Source organism: Artemia sp. Qi Xiang Cuo, chromosome 6, assembly GCF_049724085.1.
Source record: "Artemia sp. Qi Xiang Cuo chromosome 6, ASM4972408v1, whole genome shotgun sequence".
Classification (NCBI taxonomy): Eukaryota; Metazoa; Arthropoda; class Branchiopoda; order Anostraca; family Artemiidae; genus Artemia; species Artemia sp. Qi Xiang Cuo.
Genome location: NC_142799.1, coordinates 53,411,879 through 53,436,469, shown reverse-complemented (window position 1 = coordinate 53,436,469; position 24,591 = coordinate 53,411,879). Strand labels below are relative to the sequence as shown.

Below are 24,591 nucleotides of genomic sequence, written 5' to 3'. Positions count from 1 at the left end.
CCATGAAATCTGACCAAATTTTGAGATTGCCAGTTTGCTCAAAAGGTCGAATAAATATGCCTTTGGGAAAGACATGACCAACACAGTCCCTAAGGCAAGGAACATAAATTATGCAAGTTACCAATTGTTTAAACCTAGGCTATGTAATGGGAAAGGCAGGGCATATTTTAATACTGGGTTTCTGATTGACTTGAAACTTTTAGATATTGTTCTCTGGGCCAAGAAAATTATATATATTGCTGGGAGCAGAGGGGGGTTAGGGATCATTGAAATAGGCTAAAAAAATCACTGTCTGGAAACAAAAAATATACCTCAATGATAAATATCAAGATGCTATGTGCAGCTGATTCTTCAAATTATTTGTAATATCTCATGAATGGCTTAAGGGATGAAGCTAAAACTTTAAGGGTGTATAGCAGAAAGGGTCCATTGGATTTCAAATTTTGACTTGGGACTGGACGAACATAAATCAAAAGACACTAGGTGTGTCTAGTTCATTAAAAGAGTATGTCTATAATATCTTGCAGACACAGCCTTGTAGATACAGAACAGCTTATGCTGAAAACTTCAGGGGATGCTATGGGGTTGTCCTTTCAATGTTGCTTTGAGAGGGGCTTTTTTAATTCAGTGTTCTTTTTTATATTGTCCTTAGGACTTTCGTCTGTTTATTGTTTTCTCTTAATTTACTTTTGTACACTGAGGGTGGTTGAGCAGAGGTCATAACAGAAATATATGCATATTTATCCTTCCTTTTTCTACTGGCTGTAATCATCTTTATTGTTTCTTCTTCGCCATTTCTTTTTGTTTTGTCATACATAGGCAGTGTGGTCATAGAAATTATTTATGTTTAACTCAAATTCTGATAGGGGGAGGAACAAAGTCAAAAGAAACCATGTATTCAGGCTATCAAAATGACACAGCCTATCTACAACATTTCAGGAACAACAGACTGGGATTGAACTTAAACATAAAATATCTTCAAGACTGAGGGAGAAAAGAGGACTTCATATTTTGTATTTAGAAAGAGAGGATGCTGGGGCCAAAAAACACATGTTTCTGACCCTTTGGGGCTCCATCCCGAATACAGGTTGGAACTAATTTTGGCTCAATCAGTTTGGATCCTAAATTGTCAACCCCCAAACTAGATCACAACTCCTAAAATTCACTCAACTCAATAGCTCTCCAAGATAGTATTCCCAAATCTCACAAATTTCAGACTGGATCACAAATCCCAAAATTAACTCATCTCAACAACTCTCCAAGATAGTACTCTCAATTCACACAACTCTTAAAGTAGATCAAAATTCCAAAAACTAGAACATCACCCTTAGTAGCTTTAGCCTTTAAATGTCCCTATGTGCTTTGATAAAGCAAATGAATATTGGGCACTGCACTGCAATTGCCTCTGCAGAAACGGCAGCTCAAGTATCTCAGATTTGGTTAGCAACTTTTTACAAACTTGGATATTTATTGATCTATGTGAATGAACCTTTCAAGAATTGATCTAAAGCCTAGTTCAAAGGGCAATGTGTTTATACTCCTATTTCCATCACTTTTCCTCCTGTAAAGCTTTAAAGATCATGTAAAGACACTTGTTTTGAATTTGGAAAAACAGCTTGGTTTACACAACTTAAAGTTCTCCTTGGTGAAGGATGTCCTAGTATTTGAATTAGCTTCTAAGCCAAAACTGAATTGCGTTTTTCTTCAAGTTAAGACCAATTTCAATAATCTTTTTAGTATTATAGGGAGGGAGGGAGTTCCTGAAAATTTAGTGCCCAGCAGGAAGGAAATAGTGAAGGTGGTGGCTCAAAAACATATTTAAAGACATAACTTAGACTGTGTTTCTGAAATAGATCCCTGATATTTTCATTTGCCCAGTTCAACAACTATCTAAGCTGATAAAAAGCTGCCCAACTACATTTTGCCCAGTTAGGTATTCTAAGCTCCTAACCCCATTCTTTCTCTATTTAGAGGCTTAAAAAGTAAAACTTTCAGAAATTAATCCAGAGTCTAAATTTTGTACCACATAGATGTTACCTTATTTACCTTAATTTGCACTTCAGAGCAAATTAAGATTATCCCTATTCTATAGGGATATATCCCTATCCCTATTTTTCTACATTCAGAGGCATGAAAAATGGCAGAGAAGATAGGGTTAAGCCTGTTTTGACTTTGGTTAGTTTTGGTTTTAGGCTCCTTTACTTTGACTCTGTAATATTCTTACCTTTATGTTCTAGGTGACCTGGGCTTATATGTATAAAGAATAAACGTTGAGACTTTCTACATGGTATCAGATCCTCTAAAACAACATGGAAGCCAACGTCCCTTACCCTGCAATGGATTGGACAAGTGATAACCTTAAAGAGGCATGGACAAGATTTAAGAATCATGCAAAGCTGATGTTCCAAGGACCCCTTAGTGGAAAGCCAGAAAAAGTGCAATGCGCCTTCCTGCTGAACTGGCTGGGAGATAAAGGGCGAGACATTTTTAGTACCTTTATAATTACAGCTGAAGAACAGGACAAAACTCAACCCTACATGGACAAGTTCAGTGAATATTTCCTCCCTCAGTGAAATACAGTGTTTCAAAGATATCTCTTCCATAAACATGATCAATGAGAGGGTGAACAAGTGGATCAATACATAACTTATCTGAATCTCTTGGCTCGTGAATGTGCATATTCCACAACAGCCATGAGAAAAATGGTAAGAGACTGACTTGTATGTGGCATCTCTTCAGCAAAAGTCAGAGAGAAACTCCTCCAAGCAGGTTCCAATCTAACTCTGTCACAAGCAATTACTATAGTGCAAACACATATAGAAACCAAGGTGCAGCTCAAGACAATGTCACAGCCTGATACATGTAGCAGCCAAGCTTAACTGTCTTAACTGTGCATACACCAATGGATGCACTGAGACACAGCCCTTCTTCATAGTGAAAGACGCTCCCGTCCCAATCGTAGGCTTTGAAACCAGCAAGAAACTAAAATTAATTAAGCTGATACTTACTGTGACAAAACCAACCCCATTCATAGAGGAATTCAAAGACGTATTCCAAGGTATAGGACAGCTCGAAGGTGGGTGTCACATAACACTCAAAGAAGGAACCAAACCTAAGGCTGTACCAGCTAGACGCATCCCAATATCCCTCCAAAATAGGTTCAAGAAGGAACTAGATAGGATGTAAGCACTTGGAGTCATCAAAAAGGTTACTTACCCCACAGATTGGGTAAATGCTGCAGTTGTGGTTAAAAAGCCTGACAAAAGCCTCCAGGTCTGCATTGACCCACAAGACCTAAACAAGGCCATCAAAAGACCCCACCACCCAATGCCCACATTTGACAAAGCAATACTAAAACACTCCAGTGCTAAATTTTTCACTAAGCTGGACGCCCGTCATGGATATTGGTCTCTTGTCCTTGACAACAAATCATCTCAACTAACATGATTTAACACTCTATACAGCCAATACATGTTCAAACACATGCCGTTTGGGTTGATTACAGCATAGGATGAATTTCAATGCCAAATGGAGGAGGCATTTGAAGGCATCAAAGGTTTTCTGTCATAGTCAATGACATCACTATATCTGAGGAAACCATAGAGGAGCACAACGCAAATGTTTGCAGTGCACTAATCAATGCATGCAAAAGGATTGTGAAATTCAACCTGAAAAAATGTGTGTTAGGGTGTGACAGCATACCATAGTTATGACACATAACATAGAAAGGTGGCATCCACCAAGACCCACGAAAGGTCCGTGCACTGAAAGAAATGAGAGCCCCATCTACCAAGGATGAACTACAGACTATACTAGGAATGATGACCTACGTAGCAAGGTACATCCCCAATCTAGCATCACTAAATCAGCCCCTATGTAACCCGGCAAAACAGCAACAGCTCAAGTGGGAGCCACAACCCGATATAGTGTTCAACAACATCAAAGAATCCATTAGCACCTCATTGGCATTTTTTGATCCAAAAGCAGGGAACATCGAGCTACAAGTTGATGCTTTGAAGTTTGGCCTATGAGCCACCCTTATTCAAAATGGGAAGTCAATCTCCTTTGCATCACGCTCGCTGAACACCACCGAGCAGAACTACTTACAGATGGAAAAGGAACTATATGCTATCCTATTTGGCTGCATAAACTACCCAAAGTACCTCTACGGCCAGAAGTTCATAATTGTATCAAATCACAAGCCTCTCCAAGTGATCCTGAATTGCCCAATATCAATGTCATCACCAAGACTCCAGCAGATGCTACTGAGAATCCAACCATACAACTTCACCATAACATTCCACCTAGGCAAAGAAATTCCAGTTGTCAATGCACTGTTGTGCATGTATCTCCCTGAAGAAGATAGAGAAATGCAAAAAGAGATTGAATCATATGTGCATTCTGTTATATCAATCCAACCAATCAGCAACGACAGACTTAAAAGGCTCAAACAAGAGACAGCAGCTGACACTCAATTGGTTGAGCTGGCTAAGACAATCAAAAGTGGTTGGCCAGCATCAAGAAGAAATCTCCCAGCAACCCTCACCCCATTCTGGAATGTCCAGCATGACCTAACGGTCATAGACCAAATCACACTAAAAGGAGATCACCTGGTCATACCCAAAAACTCCCGCAAAGACATCCTCAACTGCACACACGCATCACATCTGGGTATCAAAAAAACTAAACAGCATGCTCATTCAGTAATTTTTTGGCCAGGGATGACAAAAGATATTGAAGAACATACAAAACACTGCTATGCATGCACCAGACTCCAGAACTCCAACCAGAAAGAGCCCTTAATGCCACATGACATCCCTGACTTACCATGGGAGAAAATCGGTTGCAACCTGTTCTACAAAATCAGGGAATACTTCCTCATTACTGTTGATTATTACAGTTGATTTTTTGAAGTTGATAGAGTGGGAAGCAGTGCATATGCTCACCAAATCATACCATATCTGAAAAAGCACTTTGCATGTTATGGAATTCCCTGTATGCTCATTACTGACAATAGCCCACAATTCACATTATGTGTCTTCCAAAAATCCATATCAGATTGGGAAATATCTCAGACCACATCCTCACCACAATTGCCCCAATCAAACAGATTGGCAGAAAGGTTTGTACAGACAGCCAAAGACATCCTGAGGAAAACCGATATTGCTGGAAACAATTTTGAGTTGGCACTGCTAGAGTACAGGAACACCCCAGTTGATGGTCTGGCCTCCCCATCCCAATTGCTAATGAGTAGAAACCTCAGATCAATAGTCCCATGCACCAAAGAGTTGCTCGCACCAAAGGCCATTCACCACAAGCAGTTTTGACAGAATCAAATGAAGCAACAGTCATGCCAGATCAAGTACTATGATCAACAGTCAAAGCAACTGAAACCCCTACGAATTGGACAACCAGTACAGGCCCAAATCCATGGCAAACTCTGGCAGGCAGGCATTGTCAAAAGAGCAGATGTGAATCCCAGATCCTACATAGTCAAGCCAAACGACAGAGCAACCTACAGAAGGAACAGGCACCACATAAAGATATTCTGTCAGCAACCCCAGTTGCCAGATGCCACCATAACTGAAGGTATCCCCCATGCAGATACTCCAACCACACCACTGAGTCTATCAGAAACAATGCCTACCCCCATCCCTAGAACACCAGATGAAAACCATCTGAAACCCCTCACCAAGCACCATTCACATGACCCATACAGAACTCCATGATACCCCCTACATAACCTGTACTGGTCACTCTGTGAATCCAGTCCTGAGGCTTAACCTGTGCCCCCCCACCCCCTTTTGCTAAAGTGAAGTGAACATTGTAAAAAAAAAGGAGCAAGCCTAGCTCCTCCTCATAAAGAAATATAATAATGTATTATGGCAATGTGTTTAGTATTTAAAATGAAATTTGTTTATTATATTTTGTACCAGCTCGCTAGTTTGGAAAGGAGGAAGGATGTAATATTCTTACCTTTCTGTTATAGGTGACCTGGGTTTATATGTCTAAAGAATAAATGTTAAGACTTTCTACAGCTCTAAATTTTGAAAACTTAAGTGAACGATTTTAGCAAAGTTATGAACCATATTAATATTTTTATTTTCAAATTAATGAAGATTTTTCAGGTTCTTTTAAACCTCTCTAATCAAGATTTAGCAAATTTGTGAAGCCTTGTGCATCCTCTATATAGTATACCTACATCTGAAAGTTTAACTTTTATTATATAAAGCAGTACTTATTAAGATACCAGTAGTCATGGAAGAAAGCCTGCATTGAGAAAGACCAAGATGCTTAATGATAAACAGGTTTCTGCTGCTTGTGAGGTGTTGCTCGCTCTGTGACAAAGATTTAAACTTTAGGTTTTTGGGGTTGAAGGGGTAAAAAAAAGGTACCTAGTTTTGGTTATGTATTTAATATATGCTATGATTTATTCCCCCCCCCCCTAATGTACAAATATATAGCCCAAATTTGTTTCTGAACTATTGTATTTTCATCCTATTTTGTTTTATTTCAATAGCATTAACAAAACTTCACTTCTCGTGTGACTACTGGATTCTTAATAAGTACCTAAAAAGCTTTACCCTTGTCCAAGCTCATTAAGGGCAACTGATTTTTTGTATTTTTAGGGGGGTTATAGGTAGGATAGATACATGGAAAGGTTTTACAGTTTAGGCCCTGGACTATGCAAAGTTTTGAACCATATTAACATTTTTATTTTCACATTGAAGACAATTTTTCAGATTCTTTTAAACCTCTCTAGTCAGGATTTAGCAAAGTTGTGAAGCCTTGTGCATCCTTTCGATATAGAAAACCTAGATCTGGAAATTTCACTTTTATTATAAAAGTCTTACCCTTGTCCAAGCTCATTAATGGCTACTGATTTTTTTGTTTCTTTAAGGGGGGGTTGAAGATAGGGTAGATACATGGAAAGATCTTGCAGTTTAGGCCCTAGAAACATTCTTGAACGTTTTATTTCGTAAAATTCTAGTTTGGCTAGTTTTTGCTATCTTGGAATGGGGTTGGATTAGGAAATTGAAACTTTCAGTAATGAATCCAGGGTCAAAAATATATTCTGGGAAGATATTGCCAAAATTCTATGTTAACCCTCTTCTAATTTCTAAGTCTTAGAAATTTGCCTACTTGACAGGTGAAATTTTGACAAAACAACATTTTACCTCAATTTTCAGTTATAGCTTTCTTTTTCTCTGGTTTTAGTTCTGAAAATGCAATTCTTGTTATTTGAGTAGAACTTTAAGCCATATCATTTCTACTTTTTGCTATCTTGGGAAGTGGTTAGGTTTGGAAAATGAAACTTTCAGGGATGAGTCTACAGACTAAAGTATGTCATGGGAAGGTATTTTGTAGTACCTGCATCCACCCCTTCTCTCTCTAGAGGGCAATGACCTTTAAAAATCTTTATGTTGTAAAAGTGAAACCTTGCAAAATACATTTTCTGCTTAAATGAAGTACAACAAAATTGTTTTCAGCTTCACCACTTTGCTCAATCCCAATTTATGAGGTTTCAAAGATCTGCAAATACATTTTCTAAATTTAGAAAAAAACAGTAAAATTCTACTTTAGCTTCTTTTGGCTATCTTGGAAAGGGGTTAGGTTAAAAAAATGAAACTTTCAGGGATGGGTTTACAGACTAAAATATGTTTTGGGAAGGTATTTTGAAGTACCTACCTCTCCTCCTTTTTTCTTTAGAGGGCCTGACCTTTGATAACCTTTAAAAGTATTTGTGTTGTAAAAGTGAAACCTTTCAAAATAGGCCTAGATGTTCTGCTTAAATGAAGTACAAAAAAATTGTTTTCAGCTTCACAAATTAGCTCAATCTCATTTTATATGGTTTTAAAGATATGCATATACATTTCCTAAATATTGAAAAAAAAACCTGATATGGCTTAAAATTCTACACAAATAACCTAACAAGAATTGCATTTTCAGAAATAAAGCCAGAGAAAAAGAAACTGATGGGACTCCACCCTTTGACTATTGGAAAAAATTAGTTTATAAGCTTATATAGAATGGTACTATCCAATCTCCTAATAAATTACAAACATTTTAGTCATCTAGTTGGAAAATTTGGCCCATCTGTATAGGAAAAATCTAAATTTGCCAACTAGTTGACTAATAACTTTTCCCCAGCAATAACTAAATTTTCAAACTAATTGACAATAGATTTTGCCCCAGCAAAACTTTCCTTTTTGAACTAGGTTACTAATAACTTTTCCCCAGCAAAACTTAGTTTTTTCTAACTAGTTGACTAATAACTTCTCCCCAGCAAAACTTAATTTTGCAAACTAGCTGGAAAGAAACACTGCCCCAGAAAACAATTCATTTTCCAACAAGTTGACTATTAATAGTTAGAATTTATTCTGAATAGCATAAAATATGTTAATATTATAAGGTTCTTTCAAGTTTAATTATCACTATTGTGTTACAACTTCCATCTCTCTCCCTGTCCCCCTCTTAATGGGAGATTTATTTTGAGTTATATATTGGGCTTTGAAGCCACGGATTTTTCGTTTTAATTCCCAGGATAATTAGTCTTATACCTGGTCCCAAAAGTGAGATTGAATTTGTCAAACCTTGGAGGATTATTCCTCCTGTCTGTTTAAAGAAAACAGATGCATATTTGAAGTTTTGTTCATTTCTATCTTGTATTTATTGGACATAAATTGTGTATTTGCCTTCATTTATCTCTCTATGTTTCTTTTCTGGAGGAATATTTTTGTCTAATTTTTTAAATTTTAATTAATTTTCCTAACTAGTTGACTAATAACTTCTCCCCAGCAACACTTAAATTTGCCAACTAGTTGACAATAAATGTTGACCCATCAAAAGTTTTCTTTTCCAACTAGTTGACTAATAACTTTTCCCCAGCAAAACTTAATTTTTCCAACCAGTTGACTAATAACTTCTCCCCAGCAAAACTTAATTTTGCTAACTAGCTGGAAAGAAACATTGCCCCAGAAAACAATTCATTTTCCAACTAGTTGACTAGTAACTTCTCCCCAGCAAAACTTTATTTTTCCAACTGGTTGACTAGCAACTTTTCCCCAGCAATACTTTCTTTATCCAACTAGCTAGAAACAAACTTGCCCTATAAACACTTTTGTTAGCCATCTAGTTGGCAAGTAACTTTTCCTCAGAATAATTTCTTAGCTAACAACATGACATAAAGAGAAAACAAGAAACATACTATTCCTGGTCCAATGAAAATTGGCAGTATGTGCTTTTAACAAAGGTGCTACAGCTAAGGTAAATCAAACAAACTGAATTCAGGAGTAAATAGTCTCTAAGCCACAGAACTAAAAGTCTTCTCCTTCTATAAGTGAATATACATATATATATATATATATATATATATATATATATATATATATATATATATATATATATATATATATATATATATATATATATATATATATATATATATATATATATATATATATATATATATATATATATATATATATATATATATATATATATATATATATATATATATATATATATATATATATATATATATATATATATATATATATATATATATATATATATATATATATATATATATATATATATATATATATATATATATATATATATATATATTTATATATATATATATATATATATATATATATATATATATATATATATATATATATATATATATATATATATCAACAGAAGTTATGTGGCTTCAAGCCTATTTACTCCTGAATTAAGTTTGTTTGATTTACCTTAGCTGTAGTGCATTTGTTAAAAGCACATACTGCCAATTTATATTGGACTGGGAATAGTATGTTTTTTGTTTTCTCTTTATGTCACATTGTTAGCTGAGAAATTATTCTGAGGAAAAGTTACTTTAGAGGGCTAACAAAAGTGCTTATAGGATAAGTTTGTTTCTAGCTAGTTGGATAAAGAAAATATTGCTGGGGAAAAGTTGCTAGTCAACTAGTTAAAAAATAAATTGTTTTCTGGGACAATGTTTGTTTCCAGCTAGTTGGCAAAATTAAGTGTTGCTTGGGAAAAGTTATTAGTCAACCAGTTGGAAAAATAAAGTTTTGCTGGGGAGAAGTTACTAGTCAACTAGTTGGAAAATGAATTGTTTTCTGGGGCAATGTTTCTTTCCAGCTAGTTAGCAAAATTAAGTTTTGCTGAAGAGAAGTTATTAGTCAACTAGTTGGAAAAATTAAGTTTTGCTGGGGAGAAGTTATTAGTCATCTAGTTGGAAAAGGAAAGTTTTGCTGGGGCAAAATTTATTGTCAACTAGCTGGCAAATTTAAATGTTACTGGGGAGAAGCTATTAGTCAAATAGATGGGAAAATTAATTAAAAATTCTAAAAATGAGACAAAAATATTCCTCCAGAAAAGAAACAAAGACAGATAAATGAAGAAACATACACAATTTATGTCCAATAAATCCAAGATAGAAATGAACAAAACTTCAAATATGCATTTGTTTTCTTTAAACAGGCAGAGGAATAATCCTCCAAGTTTTGACAAATTCAATCTTGCTTTTGGGACAAGGTATAAGACTAATTATCCTGGGAAATAAAACAAAAATCCCTGGCTTCAAAGCCCAATATATAACTCAAAATAAATCTCCCATTAAGAGGGAGACAGGGAGAGAGTCAAAAGTTGTAACACAATAGTAACAAGAGTGATAATTAAATTTGAAAGAGCCCTATAATATTAACATATATTAGTAAATTTCTAATTTATCTCCTTTTGGTCATCTTGAAAAGGGGTTGGTTTAGAAAAATAAAAATTTCAGTGATGGGTTTACAGGATAAAGTATGTCTTAGGGAGGTATTTTGAAGGACCGACCTCCACTCCTTGTACCCCTAGATGATCCCGACCTTTGATTACCTTTAAAAATATGTTTATTATAAAAGTGAAACCTTTTAAAATATATCTTCTGATTAATATGAAGTTAAACGAAATTATTTTGAGCATTACAACTTCGCTAAATCCTGATTTATAGAGTTTTAAAGATATGCAGATACATTTCCTAAATTTTGAAAATGAAGATTGATATGGCTTAAAATACTACTCAAATAACAGGAATTGGATTTTCAGAACTAAAGCCAGAGGAAAAGAATCTTATAACTTAAAATTAAGGTAAATGTTGTTTTATCAAAATTTCAATAGGTATAGACATTTCATGTAGTCAAATTTCAGGATCCTCTAGCGGGAGAAAGAAAGGAGATCATTACTTCAAAATACCTTCTCAGGACATATTTTAGCCTGTATACCCATCCCAGAAAGCTTCATTTTCCTAACCTCACCCCTTTCCAAGATATGAAAAAGTAACTAAAGTAGAATTTTACCCATATTTTATGCTATTCAGAATAAATTCTAACTAATATTAGTCAACTTGTTGGAAAATGAATTGTTTTCTGGGGCAATGTTTCTTTCCAGCTAGTTGGCAAAATTAAGTTTTGCTGGGGAAAATTTATTAGTCAACTAGTTGGAAATATTAAGTTTTGCTGGGAAGAATTTATTAGTCAACTAGTTGGAAAAGGAATGTTTTGCTGGGGAGAAGTTATTAGTCAACTAGTTGGGAAATGAAAGTTTTGCTGGGGCAACATTTAGGCTATTGTCAACTAGTTGGCAAATTTAGATTTTTCCTATAGAGATGGGCCAAAGTTTTCAACTAGATGACTAAAATGTTTTTAATTATAAAGAAATTGGATAGTACCATTCTATATAAGCTTAGCCTATAAACTAATTTTTTCCAACAGTCAAAGAGTGGATATCCAAAACTGATAACTGAAAATTAAGGTAAAAGTTTTAGGCCTACTGTCAAAATTTCAATAGGTATAGACATGTCATGTAGGCATATTTCAGGAACCTCTAGGCCTAGAGGAAGGATTGGAGGTAAGCAGGAAGTGCTACTTCAAAATACCTTCCCAGGACATACTTTGGCCTGTAGACCCATCCCTGAAAGTTTCTTTTTCCTAACTTAACCCCTTTCCAAGATAGCCAAAAGTAGCTTAAGTAGAATTTTACTGCTACTAGTTTGGAATTATTATTAGCCTAATTAAGCAAACTAGGGGCCTTTAGGCCTATGCTAAAAGTTGCTATAGGAGTGTGGGTTCTGACCATAAATGGGGTTTTCTAAGCAGTAAGAGGCTAAGTAACGGCTATAATTTAAATTAAGGGCAGTTAAAATTATTAAGGCGGAATTTGCAGTTGCAAACTCACAAAATCATCAGCCATAATGGGTTGTATTTATCAGTTCATATCCAATTTTAAACTTTTTACGTTTTTCCTGTATGAATGAATCCTCAACTGCCATCTAGGATTAGTTTAGCTATTTTAGTACTATTAACGGGTCAAGAAAGGGCTGTTATAAGACAAAATAAGGAAAAGGGATAAAATGGTATTAACTGTTGCTTGAATACCAAAACTTCAGCTAACAGTAAAAATATAATTTGTATAGTCGTTGTAGAATAAGCTTAACATCAGAATAACTGTGGGTGTCAAATCTTAAGGAGTTGGGAGAAGCATGAGCCCGATCTTTAAAAAGGTTCAATGAAAGATTTATTGTACAAATCTTCACCTTACAAGTTTCAATTTCTTATTCACCTAATAATCAAAAGATTTTTTATTTTAACTGTTTTACGACTTCATGTTATACCGGAAGAAACATGAAATAATATCCTTTAAATTAAAACACTGATTAAGTTAAATAAATTAAATATAAACATTAAATAATAGCCAGGCTCATGTCATTTCCCTGTATTATTTATTGTAATTTCCACCATCCCAAGAAAGTCGAAGAGGAGTGCAGAGTCTAGCTGTCAGAACTAGCCAACCGTTTGTGGACTGATGAATTGAAGAAGTTGTCATAAAAATATATCTGCTAACAGATAATTCTAAGCTTCTTGGCTTTGCAAATCCACAGATTACTCCAAATTATTTGAATAATCGGCAATAATAGGCCTATTACTAGCTTCCTCACTTCAAATATAGGGAATTTTAAGCATTACACCTAGGATCAAACGATGCGAATTCCTAAAACTTCAAATTTACACTAGATATTAACGAGAACTTTTCGTATGTTGAAATTTTTCTGTTGGATGTTCACAGCAAGATGGTTGAAAAATCTGGAAATAAACGATATCGATATTTACGTATACCGATATCGATATTGATATTTACGTTTAATACCGATATCGATATTTACATTTCGATATTAAATATTGATTTTTGGTTCGATATATAGATATATCAATTTTGATATTTAAAATCGCCCGGTTTTAACCCTTATCTGGTAGGGAGAAAAAAAATTACACTGACTGAAAAGTTGGGTCTTCGGGGCCCCACTTTTCAAAATGTGGTAAAGCTTTCTAATTTAGTTAATTATTAATTGAGTAAAAATATATTAAGACGCAAAAACAAAGTTTCAAAATACCCCTTTTTAAGATAAAGACACAAATCGTGGAATGTGTGAGCTTGGAGAGAACTTGCTAAATAACCAATTTTCTGGCTAAATGCGTCAATGTACCGGAAGGACGTGGTTAGTTTTTCATACATATACCCCGATTTTTGGGACTGAAGTGAGACTTTTTGAATTGCCGGGTGAACCTCTGCCCGTTTATTTTCTCATTAGAAATACCTTGAGATTTTGTCTTATCATTGTAAGTGTCGGTATCTTATTATATATCATTGTAGTTTTTGAGACATGTGGTCTACTTGGGACAGCCGGTCCAAGTAGGGAGTATATATCTGATTATTATTATATGTTAAATGAAAAAAAGTATTGTATTTTAGACAACATCTCTACAATCTACCTTTAGCCCTCGAACATACCCAGTCGGTACGCCTCAGTAGTTCGGTCATAGCCTAAGGCACGCTACAAAAGTTTAACTACCTTAGGGCCAGAGTTTATCTCCCCTCTAAAGGGAGAATAAAGGCATCTACAACTACAACCCCCCCCCCCAATACCACAAAAAATACTTCACAACAACTGGTGGCCGTTGGAAAAACTGGGTCGAGGAGACTAAATAAGGTTGCAAAATACAAAAAAAAAATCGAAATGACCGTATTAGAAGGGGAAAGTAAACGTACTTTTCTTTTAGCGGCGCTCAAATTAGCAAAACTTCGAGCAGCTTTGCTCAAACTTTGGCTATTAGAAATACATTTGTATCCCCTCAAGGATTTGGGTACAATAGATAAAATGGAAAAAAAGCTCGATCAAGAATTGTAAAATAGAAAAAAAAATACAGTATCTAGTTTTTAGCAAGTAGAAGCAAGTGTATAATTAGTAGTTTTGTTTGTGTTATTAATAAATGCAATGTAGTAGTGCTGTATATTACTAAATAATAAAGTATTTGTACCGTGAATTGAAAGAATAAAATAAAAGATAATACGTAAAGAAAAACAAAATCTAGCTGGACCGATGAAACGTTTGTAGAAATAGAAGAATTTTAGACATAATAGTAGCAAATAGGGTCCTAATTCAGCCTTACTACAGGTACAGGCTATGGATTTATTGTTCAAGGATAACACTGCTACAATTTAGCAAAGGAAGCACATAAATTGTGGTCCGAAAAATTATAGGTTAGAAACTGACATTTCCGAGTGTTTTAGAAGTAGAGATGCTTCGAAAATATGGCATTTTACGACGTAATAAGCAATAGATTTACCTTTGTTAAAGCTAACAAATACTAGGTTAGTTATGTAGTTTCACAAGCAAAGGGAAGGAAAAGATATATAAATATATATAATTAAAGTACTTGAGGAAAGGGATGGAAAAAAAACGAGAAAAGTAACGTTATAAGTAAGAAAGCAAATGTGGAAGCTTAGCAAAAGTCGCCGAAGGAAGCAAAAAAAGAGTTGTTACCCAGCTCTGATGGGAACTCTGCATAAGGTGAAAAATTCGGTGAAAGAAAGCGTTAATCACAGAAAATGGAGGCATGGGGATAGGTTTTAAAAGGGTCTCCTTTACCTACACAGAGGACCTTCATCTGAATAATGGTGTTAGAAAAAGTTCAAATTCGGAATTAGCCGCACCAAATGCGTCCGAAATAAGTTCTAATTTGAATTTTAAGCCATGGCTGCTTTTGAGCCATGTAGATGTAAAACAAGCCAGTGTTCATGCTTGTTTACAAAGAATATAAGCCCACATTAGGACAAACAGAGAAGGCAATGCATCCTTTTGGGATAGCTGATATTGATAATTCTGGTCCGCTCTTACGGTTACTCAATGACGAATCATCCTCAAGTCTAGTCTGATTATAAATCAGTAAAGTTTAGTCGAATATGAGATAGATTTTGTATCAGATAAATACGATCTGATAGTAGAAATGAAATAGAGTGAAGCCAATAATCCCTTATATTCCAATTAGCCGACAAAGAGATTTTGCCTAGAAGGCGAACAGAAACCTTGTCACAGGAATAATTGCACAGGCCGTTAATAGGTGACACTTATCTTTTAAATTATTGCAGTTAAACTAATTAAATTACACATATTTAGGATCAGCATTAAAAGGCAATCCTTTTGATACGTATATTGAAAAAAATATATTTGGGGGGGATAATCAAAAAAAAAAAAACAAAGAAGGTTAGTTTACTGAAATAGGGTCATTGGAAGCTAGCAAATTTGGAGTTGAGCTCAATCACTGCTGGTCTCTCGTTGTTAAGTACATGCAATGCATCTACTGACATTTGACTCTTTGAGGTGGCACTTTCAGTCAAATTTGAAAAAAAAATTGTTTTAGAGAATTTTAAAAATAATTATAATGGGAAAGGCAGTAAGAGTTTACATTAGGTGGCCACTACATGTACAAGCGAGATGTAACCTTGTTATAACTAGTCAAAGATATAATATATTAAACACTTACCAATAAGGAAAGATATGTATAAACAAGAAGCCGTAGATAAAAATGGGCCACAATTTAAAAAGTATAGCACAGCGTAAAGCAAAGTTTTTTCTCGGGTATAATTAATTTCACATATTAAATAAAGTCACAACAAACCATTAACAGGAATAACAGGGCCAGGAAATTGCAGGTGAAAGACACCAATGACAGGACCGTTTGCATTTAAAACGAAACTGCTAGACGTCTTGTCATTGGGGGGATCCACCAAACTAATCAAATTGATATTAGAAATATCAGTCAAACTGGAGAAGGGTTGGGCTGAGTGTTAGTGTAAAACCCTTCTTGCTAAAATAAATAGCAAGAGGAAAGGTTCTACACTGGCACTAAACCCATAAGCTCGTAGAACAAGGTAATAGTCAAAATATCACGAAAGGAGCAAATTACACTCAATGACTGTATAAAACTAAGGTACAAATTAAACTGAGGAAAATTCCAGACACGAATAATATAAAAAAAAAATTATAGGGAAACCGCAAAAACATAACCCCTATCTCTAAGCAATTTTTGGTACGACATAGGCACCAATATTTGGTAAAAATACCACAGACAGAAATATGTGTCTACGATGAAAACCACACAATTTTGTGGGAATCAAGGATATCGTAAAAACGTACATTTTTATGAATAAATAAGAACTAGAAATTTCGGGGAAAAACTTAATTAAAAGTGTTAAAAAAAATTAGCTGAAAAACTACAGTACTTTTCTAACACCAAAAACTTTCGAAATTTTTTCACTCGTTTTAAGATTTATGTATTCATTTACATTAATATATATTGTATGTTTGTTCGCATGGGGGATTCAGAATCCCCTACCCCAGGGCCCTGGGTATTTGTGTCGTCATCAGAGTTTTGTTATCTGACCTTTGAACTAATTTTAACAAAATGTCTATTTCAAAATTTTTATTTGATGCATTTGGGGAAAAGCGGGCGTGTGGGGGGGGGGATTAATTGCCCCTGATCTCTTTTGACTCTTAAAAAGTAAACTAAAACATTTAATTTCGAATCGAATGAGCCCTCTCCGAAGCTTATACAAGCATCCCTTCTATGAGAACCATATTTTCCCTCAGGGCATATTTAAATTTTACAGCGCTTGCCCGTGGACCCTGGGGGGTTGTGTGGACCCGGAGATTCTGTTTTATGATCTTTGAACTATTTTTAACATAACAGCTACCTCAAAATTTTTATCGGATGTATTTAGGATAAAAAGGGCTTGGGAGGGGGGCTAGTTGGCATCTGATCGCTTTTGACTCTTAAAAAGTGAACTACAACTTTCAATTTCCAATCAAATGAGTCTTCTTTGAAGTTTTTACGGGCATCTCTTCTATAAGAATCATATTTCCCCCCAGGGCATAACTTACAACGCTTACCCCAGTGCCCTGGGAAGTTGTGTCGATCCTGGTGTTCCAAGCTTGAATCTGAAATAGTGAACTAGAACTTTTAATTTCCAATCGTGAACTAGAACTTTTAATTTCCAATCAAAAGAGCCCTCTCTGAAGCTTATACGAGCATCCCTTTTATATGAGCCATGGTTGCCCCCAGGTCATATCTTACAACACCTGCCCCCGGGCCCTGGAGGATTGTTTTGACTCCTGACTCTTAAAAAGTGAAATAGAACTTTTAATGTCAAATCAAACGAGCCTTCTCTGAAATTTATACGAGCATCCCTTCCATAAGAGCCTTGTATACCCCAAGAGTATAAATTACAATGCCTGCCCCAGGGCCCTTGGCAGTTGTGTTGTCATCAGAGTTTTGTTTTTTATCTGACCTTTAAACTATTTTTAACAAATATCTATCACAAAATTTTTATATGATGCATTTGGGGAAAACAGGACGTGTAAGGGGAGGGGGTAGTTGCCCTCCAATCTCTTTTAACTCTGAAGAAGTGAACTAGAACTTTCTATTTTCAATCAAATGAGTTCTCTGTGAAGCTTATACGAGCATCCCTTCCATAAGAACCTTATTTGCTCCCAGGGCATAACTTCCAACGCCTGCCCCGGGTCCTAGTTGGTTGTGTCGACACCGGAGTTTTCATTATATGATCTTTTAATTTTTAACGAAATGGCTATCTCAAAATTATTATTGGATGTATATGGGAGAAAAGGGCGTAGGGGGAGGGGTTAGTTGCCCTTTAATCTCTTTTGACTCTGAAAAGAAAACTAGAACTTTTAATTTCCAATCAAATGAGCCCTCTTTGAAGTTTACATGTGCATCCCTTCTATAAGAACCAAATTTTCCCCCAGGGCATAACTTACAACGCTTCCCCCAGTGCCCTGGGAAGTTGTGTCGATCCTGGTGTTCCAAGCTACTATCATCATGACCACTCGATGCAGTACTAGGACTGAACCGAAAAACTGTGGAGCTATGCAAAAGAAAGTAGCAGGCTTGGAGAAAGTTCGCCACAACTCATGCCAACGAAGACTATAAACTTTTTTGCCACGTGAGAAATAAAGTAAGAAAACTGACACGTTATTTTGCAGCTCAAAGAAAAAAACGAGTCACCAAAAATATAAAAGAAAATCCCAAGGCTTTCTTGAATTATGTAAGTTCCAAGCGACAAGACCGACCTAGCATCACAGCTCTAATAGATCCTTTATCTCTAAAAAACATTGGAAGACCCCACTGAAAAAGCCGACCTATTTAATTATTATTTTGCATCAGTTTTTACACCGCAAACCGAGGATAGACGTGAAGCATCACGAAAAGAGGAAGAAAATATTGGCTTCTCAGTGATAGATTATGATGAAGAGCTTTTCTACACAAAACTTAAAAAGCTAAGCACAAAATAAATCGGAAGGCCCAGATCGTATACGCCCTCTTATTCCTAATGAACTTGCAGCACATGTCACAAGACCCCTATCTCTCAGCTTTATGGTACATACGGGAAATCTCCCAGCTCCTTCTAGTTGCAAAAACCTAGAGACTAAACCTCGATAAATGCATACAAGTTGACGCAATATACCTTGATTCTAGTAAAGCCTTCGATAAAGTTTCTGATTCAAAGGTCCTTCATAAGTTAAGAAGTTTGGGATTCCGGGCAAAGCTCTTGGCTAGATTACAAATTTTCTGGCAAGTAGAACTCAGAGGGTGAAAGCAGATGGCCAAATTAGCACAGTTGTGACAAAAGTAACTAGTGGTATCCCACAAGGTAGCATCATCGGGCCCCTGGTGTTCAATCTTTTTGCAAACGACCTGCCTGACAATGTTAACTCAGATATCGCACTATATACTGACGATACAACGCTTTTTAGACCTATCAAATGCCCAAATGATACTTAAGAACCGCAGACTGACTTGAACAAGATAGACGATTGGATGAGGACGTGGAAAATGTAGGTCAACATAAACAAAAGCCCCCACCTCTGCCTTGGACCGCAGAATTTCAAGTCAACATAAAGCTTTAATGCCAGTCTAATACCAAAACATCTTTTGAGCGGGACCTTGGAGTACTAATAGATAGTGAGCTAAAATTCACCAATCCTTTTCGTAAGCAAAGCTTCGAAAGACTTATTTATAGAAACTTCATCCTAACTATCCTCAGCTTTTTTCAACTCTATTCAAGTCTCTTGTTCGGCCAATCACTGGATATGGTCACACGACAATAAGACCTCATCTTCAAAAAGGCATTGATTCACTTGAGAAGATTCAGCGAAGAGCAACAAAATCTGTACTAACAGGCCTCTCCTACTGGGAACGATTGAAAAAGCTGTCACTTCTTTCCATCTGCTATAGACTCCTCCGAGGTGACCTTACTGAAACTTTCAAGCTATGTCACAAGTACTACAATAACAGTGGTCCAAAGGAAATACTCTTCTTCAACACAAACAATCTGCGAGGACACAACTTTAAGCTAAAGCAAAACACTTTCTATAAAGAAGATGGAAGGCGGGCCTTCTCAAACCGAGTGGTCAAGGAATAGAACAACCTCCCCCAAGAAGTGGTTTAGCTGACTCTACCAATTTTTTTAAGGATGGTAATGACAAGTTTGTTAGTGAGAGTAAATTTTCATAGAGGCGAAAGCCTTTTCATTACAGTATATTATACAGTTATTTCGATGTCATCATCTCCTACAATCAGGTTTGTAAAGTCATCTTGTTCAGCAGTACCTACGTTATCATCAAGTTCTGAACTGGATCCTAAATCATTCAACTAAGGAGCATCCGCTAAGTCTGCCTGTTTTCTGCATTCCCAGAGCTTAAGGACATTAGTCACCCCATTATGCAGGTTGTGCACAAAGCATGAGCTTTGCATAATATTACCGTCTCTGAGAGCCTTTACTATATCAACCCCTGGATCAGTAATTATAAAGTAGACTTTTCGTAGAATTTTGAACCTCTGGGGACTAACACGGATTACACGAGGAATGTTGGCGCTACTTTTAGCCTCTTAAAGTCAAGGATTCTATGCACCAAAATGAGCTTGTCGTCAGTACTTTCATTACGTAATGTGCTGTTTTACCTAGAAAGCCAATCCTTGTTCTTGAAGACCAGCTGTTTAGGGTTAAATGTACTTCCCGGACTTTCTGGAGTTCAGCTTGAGCTTCTTGACCTTCCTTTTTTGGCTGTAATTAGATGTCTTGCAAGAGTAGAAGCTCAGGGGCCAGTAAGACCTCCTGACAAACAAACAAATTATTAGGGCTATGTATGTATCAGGGAGAATTGAATTGCCAAAATTGCCAAAATAAAATGTCAAAAATAAAATATATAACCTAAGCTAAAAAAATAGAATAAAGCCGCAAATTAAAGAAATTAAAAAAGGACTGGCGGCCCAAAATCCTAGAAGAGTCCTTAGACGGGGGCGTATAATCTCGCCTTTCACTTACTGTTTGCTCCGAAAAAAATTCAATAATAAAAAAATTATAGGATAAGCATTTTGAGAAGGCACACTAATCGTGGGGGAAAAGTTATCCGTGGAGGCGGCAAAGCAATTATGGAATGGAAGAAAGGTAGTAGAGATATGGCGGAAATTACTGCTTTTTGATCTTCCAAATGTGACAGATGTCTGTGAATTTTGGCATTACGTGGCTTCTATAAAAACACCAAATGGTACTCAGAGGCTCTCTAACATAATCAGTATTGTCCAATACCTCCTGACCTTGTCACTTTCGAACGTTGCTGTAGAGCGATTCTTTTCAACCTTGAAAGATGCTAAAACAGATCATAGAAACTCGCTCAAAAGTGTCCTTACCTCAATTATGCGGGCCAACTTTGGCATTAAAAGAAATAGACAAGTGTCCCATGATTCAGAGGTCGATGCCCCCCTCTTAAAACTACTCACAACTGTAAAAGCCGACGTGACGGCTAAGGAGTGCGTTCAGTGTAGTAAAAAAAGTGCAGCTAAAAAAAAGAAAAAACAATGAAAGTTTGTTTTGTATTTGAGGAAAAGAAGGATTTTATATGATTTTTTTGAAATATATGAGGTGAAAAAATAAAAGTGAGTTTGAATAAGGTGCGGATTTTTTTTTTTTTTTTTTTTTTTTGAAATGGTATAGATATATAAGTTACCATTGAGGGAGGAGGAGCTGTAGGACAGACAGTTTAAAATCTTGTCTTGTGAAAAGAAAAAGATTCCTATGCGACAGAATACTGTCAGAATTTTTGGTTGGAGTCCGATATTTGTTGGATTTTAGACCAGTGTGTTGTCGGGAAAAATGTCGGATTTTCTGTGGTCGGGTGTCGGAATTTTCAGACTTTTTAAACTGATCGATCGAAAATCTGGTAGGAACAAAGTGGAAGAACTGTACGTGAGATGTTGCATGGTTGGAAAATATACCCAACACGCTCCTTAATTGAATGAAATTCAAGTTTTGATTACTATTTACAGCTTGACCACGTTTCCTTAACAATGTTAGTGGTCACGTTTTTATTTTGTTTCTGCTTGCGGAAGTCTCTGGCTCCAAAGTATGCAATACCAGTTTTCTCTATGAATTAGGATATAATATCTTAATCAGAAATTAATAATAAAATAAGTTATATTTATGCTGGGAAGTTCTACATCCATTAAAAAAAGAAAAGGATTTAGGACGTGAACTAGTCAAGCAGGTTATTTCAACGGAGAATTGCCATGATGAGCATTGCATACAGTGGTTTCTCACTCCGTTTACAATATTTCAACTTTAGTTTTTAGGGGTTGAAGGAGCAAAAAATGGTACCTAGGTTAGGTTAGGTTATGTATTTAATATATGCTATGCTTTACCCCCACTCCCCTGATGTGCAAATATATAGCCGAAATTTGTTTCTAAACTATCATATTTTTATCCTATTTTGTTTTACTTCATTAGCATTAACCAAACTTCACTTCTCGCGTGGCATCCAGCTAATAGAAAAGTACCCATGAAAGGGCGGTATCCAGGCATTTTGTTTGGGGAGGTATTTATTTAAGCGGGGGGGGGTTGCAATTTTTTACAAAACACAACAAAAGTTTGTTTCTATGTATTTTGTCTCTTTTTTACGAGTCTGACAATAATTTTGGGAAGCAGGGGAAGGGTTTAGACCGAGAACTATCCCTGGATATGGCCCTGGGACGTTGAAGTGCCCCTTACCTGATCAATAATATTTTTGCTTAATGATTGTTAATTTTTGCTCTTTTACTGACTTTTACCCAATCTGCAATCTACCTTTTTTTCTAAATTTTTACAAATACATATGACTGTATGTTTCCGGTTAGCCAACTTAAACAGCCAAATCTCATTATCACTGTCCTTATAATTTAAGTTGGCAATCTTAAACCTGGTATTCTCCACGTTTTCTAGTGCAAATAATAGGTTCCTGCTATAAATTTTCTTGAGGACCTAACTCAGAAAATACACTGAATTTTGGGCGTTTTTTTTTTTATTTGTGCGTTTCTGGTGACCAGGTCACATTTTACGGGGGGGGGGTTCTAAGAATTCAGCAAACTAGGTCAAATATACTGACTTGATATATTCCCTAATATTCGTAGAATTCTTCAAACTAGAGCTTTACCGAAAACATAAAACCGACACATTAACAGGACGTTCCCTTAGCAGCAGAAAATTCCACAAGCAGCCTGCAGAAAATACAACACTAATTAATAAGGCTTTAATAGACTTTCACAAGGTAATGATATCGATAACTTTTAATATGTAATTATAATTCTCCAAAAAGTTCAAGTAAGCTCAATTCTCAGTAAAGTGCTAGTTTTTAGAATTCTAAAAAGTATAGAAAAATATCACGAGTCAGTTTGTTTGAGCTTGTTTTGTACATATACCTTGAGTAATTTGCTGAGCAATAATTTTTGTTCGTTTTAAATTTCAACTTTGCTCTTAACTTCCACAAGTAAAGCCTTCTTTCTTTAAATTGATTTTGCTTGTTTGTTTTTTTAATATTAATTCAAAAAAACTTTTTCCACAAACTATTTTTTCAAAGAAACATAAAGAGCTAAAATGAAAATATAAAGAGCTAAGAAATAAAGAACCAAAAATGAGCAGAACAAAACTCAAACAATCTTCCAAGCGTAAAACCACCAAAAATCACCATCAATAAATAAATGCATCCAAAAACGAACAGAAATACAATAAATAGCCGAGCCAAACTCAAAACAAGGAAAAATTAACATGAGTAGGGCTGACAACCCCCAAGCGTCATAAAAACCAGAACATAATTTTCCACTTCACATAAAAAAAAAAACAATGACCGGGGATTGTCAGTTTAATATATATATACTGATGTGTATTTTTGGTACTTTTTATTTATTACAGTAAAAAAAAAGTGGAAACGTTTAAAGTGTATTTTGTTTTCAGAAAAGTGTAAATAAAAACCTTTCCATAAAAACCTCATATTTCCCCGGGGAATAACTTACAATCCTTGCCCTGAGGGCTATGGGGGCGGGGGGGGGGGTTGTAATCTTCAAAGACATCATTACTGGGCCTTTCAACTACGCTAAACAAAATGATTGTCTCTAAACTTTAGTTGGATGTATTTGCGGAAATTATGGGCGTGGTGGAGGGGGAGGGGCTGGTTGTCCTACAGTCACTTTTGACTATTAGAAAGGGTAATAAAAGTTGTAATTTCGAATCGAATGAGCCCCTTTCGAAGTTTCTACGACAACTCCATTTTTACGAAGTGCCCTAGACTAAAAAAAAAAAAAAAAAAAGCAAGCAAAAAAAAATACATTGTGCCCAAAACGTTCTTTACTTAGGCAGCGCTATTGCGCTGTCTGTGATCTTTGTACTTTTTTTTTAACAAATGGCTATCTCAAAATTTCTGTCAGATGCATTTCGGGAAAATACGCCGTATGGGGCTGGGGTAGCTGCCCTCAGATCACTTTGAATGTTAAATTGGGAACTAGAACTTCTGATTACCAATATAATGAGCCCTTTCCGATCCTAATTTTATACGACCACCTGTTCCATAAGAACCTTATATGCCCTGGGGTATATAAGGTTGCCTATCTCAAATTTTTCATTGGATGTGTTTGGGGAAATGATGGGCGTGGGGGGCATTCTCCCTTTAATCACTTTTGGCTATTAAAATGGGGACAAGCCTTATCAATTTCCAATCGAATGAGCACTTTTAAAAGTTTCTACGAAAACTACTTCTGTACGAAGTGCCCTGGTCTATAAAAATAAAAATAACAAATAAATAAATTATACATTATGCAGACATTGCTTTTTACATAGGCAGCCCTATTGCGCCGCCCATTATACACAATAAACTTTAAA

The 24,591-nt window shown here is 35.7% G+C and overlaps 1 protein-coding gene across 1 annotated transcript in view; it reads right to left on the bottom strand.

Moving 5' to 3' along the window:
* Positions 1-12,298, bottom strand: part of Ranbp16 (Ran-binding protein 16) — a 238,509-nt gene extending 226,211 nt beyond the window's left edge. The window contains exon 1 of the mRNA XM_089090269.1: positions 12,232-12,298. Within this exon, the coding sequence (XP_088946395.1) occupies positions 12,232-12,246 (15 nt within the window). The 5' untranslated portion in view covers positions 12,247-12,298. The remainder of the gene's footprint in view (positions 1-12,231) is intronic.
* Positions 12,299-24,591: the final 12,293 nt, after the last annotated feature.